At 43.2% G+C, this 5,122-nt stretch overlaps 1 protein-coding gene across 1 annotated transcript; it reads right to left on the minus strand.

Moving 5' to 3' along the window:
- Positions 1-4,162: 4,162 nt before the first annotated feature.
- LOC143641730 (olfactory receptor 14A16-like) lies at positions 4,163-5,122 on the minus strand. Its single transcript, XM_077109519.1, has one exon. The coding sequence runs from the start codon at positions 5,120-5,122 to the stop codon at positions 4,163-4,165; it is 960 nt and encodes a 319-aa protein (XP_076965634.1).

The following is a 5,122-nucleotide window of genomic DNA, read 5'->3' on the forward strand; positions in this document are numbered from 1 at the left end:
AGCAGCTCCTCATGCTTGTCAGTGGGTTACAAGGGCCTTGTTTGATGCAGGTTTGAGAATATTCAAGGATAGGTTTTCTGCTTTTCTTCAAATTTTCTGGTTAAACCAATTCTAAATCCCTTGAATTCAGGATACACATGTTCATTGTCATTAATATGATCAACATATTTGCTGAAATCTTTACATCCTAGCCAGTATGTAGGTAGGGAAATTATAACATGCATTAATATTAAAAAATAATTTTCAAAAAGTAAAATAAAATTTCAGTCACTTAAAAGAGAAATTTGCAATATGGGAAAAAAGGTCAACATAAAAATTTTTAAAAATGAAGATTTTGTTATTGTACCTAAAGGTTCATAAGTGGACTTCACATGAAATTATAGTCTACATCAAAATCAGTATTTAGCTGCAATAAAATTTAAAGTTTCACAATGGTGTCATGGAATGGATTGCTTGAGAAGGAATTAGTATTATGTGCAATGTATTATAAATGCAATTTATTATAGGTTATTTGGCAAAGATTTTTCAGATATTTAGAAACAGGAGATAGGAAGAGATGTCATGGTCCATGCAGTATGAGCCCAGCTCTGGCCAGGATGGGCCACACTAATGGTGCCAATGGATGCCCACCTGCAGCTGACACTGTGTAAGAAATGGTTAGTAAGGAGGAAGCATATTTTCCTCAACTTTTGTGGAAAGTAGGCTGGAGCTCAACTTTAGTTCTTTCTTCATATTATTTAAAAGATCCGAAGTCTACATTGATCAAAAGCTTACTTTGTATGTAACTCACAGTTTTCTCCTTGTAAAATATTGAAGATAAAAAGTATATGCTTTATATTCAATTTATCATCCTATACTTAAACAACTCAAACAAGATGCTATACTTAGGATCCACATGTTCTGTGTAATTAAACTAGGGTAACACATGGAAGCTTTTTTTAAAAAAAAAAAAAATTTTAGTTGGACACAATATCTTTATTTATTTATTTTTATGTGGTGCTGATGATCAAACCCAGGGCCTCACATGTGCTAGGCAAGCACTCTACGGCTGAGCCACAACCGCAGCCCCAAAATGGAAGCTTAAAGTGTAATGCTCTGTCTTGAATAAGCATAATGGAAACATGATGTAATGTAATATATTAATTTCTGTTTAATATCTTAAATTACTTAGTTTCTCTTATTTGCTATAAAATGCATCGTCATTTGATACATTTTATTCATACACCATGTGTCTTTGTAGGGAATTTCACAACCGTGCATGCTTATTGTTGGCTTCCAAAATGCAATAAATGTATGTCTCAAAGTAATGATAGGATTTCCATGGGATTTTCTAAACTATAAAATTGAAAGCCTTAACTATGATCTTATGTACGTCTCATCTGGAAAACCTGCTAGGGTTAAAGGGTTTTCAGACTCTATAGATCACCAGCTCACCCCTATGCAGAACACTGGTAAGATGTGCTGACTGAGTAATCTGAGGTCCATGCTGCCCCTTGGTGAGTGACCAGGTGCCCAGGGACATGGTGCATGGAGACAAGAAGGTGCCAGCCCTGCAAACCCTGGGACCGAGGCTGCAGTGAATCAGAACTGACCTGAGCACCGAGGCTTAGAGCAATCTGTGGCATCTCTAGAAAGACAAAGTGCGGAGGCAGCAGGAGGGAAAGAAAACGGACACTCGGGTCCTGATTGGCTTCCATGTGACACCGAGTGAGCAAAGCGTCGAGTGCTGAAGATGGACACAGAGAGATACTAGGGTGTGTTAACACACACTGTGTTCAGCAGCATTGAATATGATTCCACGATGAGCATGAGCATCTGTACATATGATAATGAACCAACATCTGAGGTGCAATGTGAAGCCTGAAATGAGTCCAGTAATGGCCAAACCGCGCCTGCACTGACCTACAACAGATCTAAAGATGATAAAGTTCTCCATCTATGTTTAACTTTCTTTCTGCACCAAGGATATGAGTGACTAATAATAGTGGTTAAAAGTAGCCTACAGCACCACCCAAAGTCAAAGTAAACAATATTCTCCTATTTAGTGTAGTTGAATTAAATTTACTTTGGTTGATACATTAAAAGGACATTGTACATATTCTGAGGCACCATGTGATGTGTGCATTCCTTGACATTGCATAATGTTTAATCAGGATGGACACATCTATTCCTCAAATATTTGCCATTTGTTTATAGTGAAAACTTCCAAAATCCTTCTTCCAGGTTTTGGAAATAGCCCCTCCAAGCGTTGTCATCGATAGTCGCTGCAGAGTATCAGGGCAGATCTTTGCTCCTGTGGAACTGCACCCACTGACCACCCTGGGCCACCCTCCTTCCTCCTACCCCACTCTCCACCCTCTGCTGACCACCCTGCAGCTCTGCACTCAGTGAAGCAGCTGTTTTTGTTCCAAGTGTGAGGCACTGAGCAGCGCTGGCTTGTCTGGGTCCGGCTACTTCACCAAGCACAGTGACCTTCAGCTTCACCCACGCTGCCACAGACTGCAGATTCTTGTCTTTCTGAGGCTCAGTTTTATTCTGTTTATAAATGTACCAGCACTGTCATCCACTCATCATACATTTGGTGACACTGAGGACTGAACTTCAGTGCACTCTCCACTGAGCTGTGCAACAGGCCCCCAACCTTTGCAGTTTTAATTGTGACTCAAGGTCTTACTAGGTTTCCCAGGATGGCCTTGTATCTTCTATCCTCATTCCTCAGCTTTCCTGGATGTTGGAATTGGAGGCTGCACCTCCTTGGCCTTCCCATTTCTCAAGTGTTCGGTGGACACTCTGGCATCCATTTCTAATATACCCTGAATGGAGCTGCAGGACTGTGGTCCTGCTGACCTCCTTCTGCACACTCATATCATCTCCTTTGTGTAGGTACTCAGCAGCAAGTCTGCTACAGCATATGGTAGTTTTATGTAAAAATAGAATGTTGATAAGATAATAAAAGCAAAAAGATAACATGATCTCTTAAGATAATAAAAGGGAAAACAGAAGGCATGCTTCAATCTTCCCTTTTTCTCCAATGAACATTTATGAAGATGTATCCTTGAAGAATTTTGTTGCCACATATTGTTATTTATCTTAAGTCATCAGACAGAAAATGAAGAAGGTCAGTTATAATCTCTCTCTCTCTTTCTCTCTCTCTCTCTCTCTCTCTCTCTCTCTCTCTCTCTCTCTCTGTCTCTCCCCATACACCCCCTTCTCCCCCTCCCATCTCTCTCTCTCTGCAGGTAGGAGCTGGGAGTAACTGAGCTTGGATTGAAGCATATTTTCCCTGCAGGTAAATGGAAAGATATGAACGTTCAGTGATGAAAGAGAGATATTAATGAGCACATATTTAACAATTTCACTTGGTAGTTCCATGCAGTGGTTAATGGAATAAAATAAATATATTTTCAAAGTGTTAAGAAAGTGAATTGTTTTAATATAGTCATGACTTTTGCACAAAAATTTTTAAAGAAATTCTTATAATTTACTTCAACACAAAATTGTGTACCAAGTTGTGACCAAGGGGCATGGCCAGTGCATATGCCCCTATAGTGGTGGGAAAGCTACCTGTGTGTGAAGAATGTGACTCCAGGTCACACCTGCCTCCTGCTCAATTGGTATTTAACATATGCTCTTTAGCTGGAGGGATACTTTATTTACTAGGTGTTTGTTTTGCATCTAAAGGTACAAGAAATGACTCAGTAAACAATTGCTATGAAGGCAAAGATACAACACAACATCATCAAGAGTTTCCTACTATGTGAGGGAGGTCCAGACCTCCTGCCCATTTACCAGGAGACTTTGAGGTCACCCAGAGCACGTTTCCTCTTTGGCTTTCAATCAGTGACACCAGAGAGTCCACAGCCTTAGTTGAGTAAGACATTTAAACAACTAACTTGAAAATATCTGAACCCAAGATATATGATTTCATCCAAGAAGTTGAAGACAAGAGAGCATGATGGGAAGAGGGGCAGACCCCCAGTGCCCCTCTGGCAGTTCTCCTGGACTGCAGTGTGTCAGACCAGGCCCCCCTTCAGTGATAACCTGTCAGCGTCTTTCACTCCAGTTGGATCACGATCAGCACCAACGTTGCAGGAACTCTGAGACAAGAACAGGCCAGCTTAGAGCAGCCTGGAACATGCACAAACATGGAGAGGGATCTGCTCTATCCGTGGAGGAACAGGAGCATGTACTGCTTTGTCAGGAGCTTCCCGGTGACCAGCTTCTCCAATCCTGCCTTCATGGCCTTGTTCCTCAGGCTGTAGATGACTGGGTTGAGGGACGGGGGCAGCACAATGTAGACCGCAGAGAGCACCAGGTCAGTGGAGGAGGAGGACCCTAGGAGGGGCTTCAGGTAAGCAGTGAAGGCAGTGGAGAGGAGAAGCACTACCACTGCCAGGTGGGGGAGGCAGGTGGAGTAGGCTTTGGCCTGTCCTGCTGTGGATGGGATCTGCCTGACGGTGGAGAAGATGAAGATGTAGGAGACGACAATGCAGGCAAAGCAGCCAGTGTCCAGGATGGCACTTATGGAGATGAGCACGACTTCTGCAGTCATGTTATGGGAGCAAGAAATAACCAACAACTGCAGAATGTCACAGAAGAACTGCTGAATTTGACGGTTTCCACAGTAAGAAAAGGAAAAGGTGCTCACAGTGTGCATGGCACATACAAAGCCACTGCTGAGCCAGGACAGAGTGACCATCTGCACACAGGTGTCCCTCCTCATGATGGCTTCATAGTGCAGGGGATGGCAGATGGCGGCATAGCAGTCCATGGACATCACTGTGAGGAGACTCAGCTCTGCAACTGCAGAGAAAGGCACCAGGAAGACCTGGGAAACACAGCCGAGGAATGAGATGGAATGGCAGTGGGTGACAGAGTTGGTGACAGCTTTGGGCACCACAGCAGAAATGAGGCAGATATCAGAGAGGGACAGATTTCTCAGGAAGAGGTACATGGGCGAATGGAGGCCCGGGTCCAGGGAGGTGATGGTGATGGTGAGGCCATTCCCCACCAGGGCAGCCAGGTAGGCTGCAGTGAAAGCCCCAGCTTGTAGGAGCTGAAGGTTGCATGGGCCAGGGAAACCCAGGAGAAGGAAGCCTGTGAGCCCTGATGTTCTGTTCAT

The sequence above is a fragment of the Callospermophilus lateralis genome, chromosome 5, assembly GCF_048772815.1.
Source record: "Callospermophilus lateralis isolate mCalLat2 chromosome 5, mCalLat2.hap1, whole genome shotgun sequence".
Lineage (NCBI taxonomy): Eukaryota > Metazoa > Chordata > Mammalia > Rodentia > Sciuridae > Callospermophilus > Callospermophilus lateralis.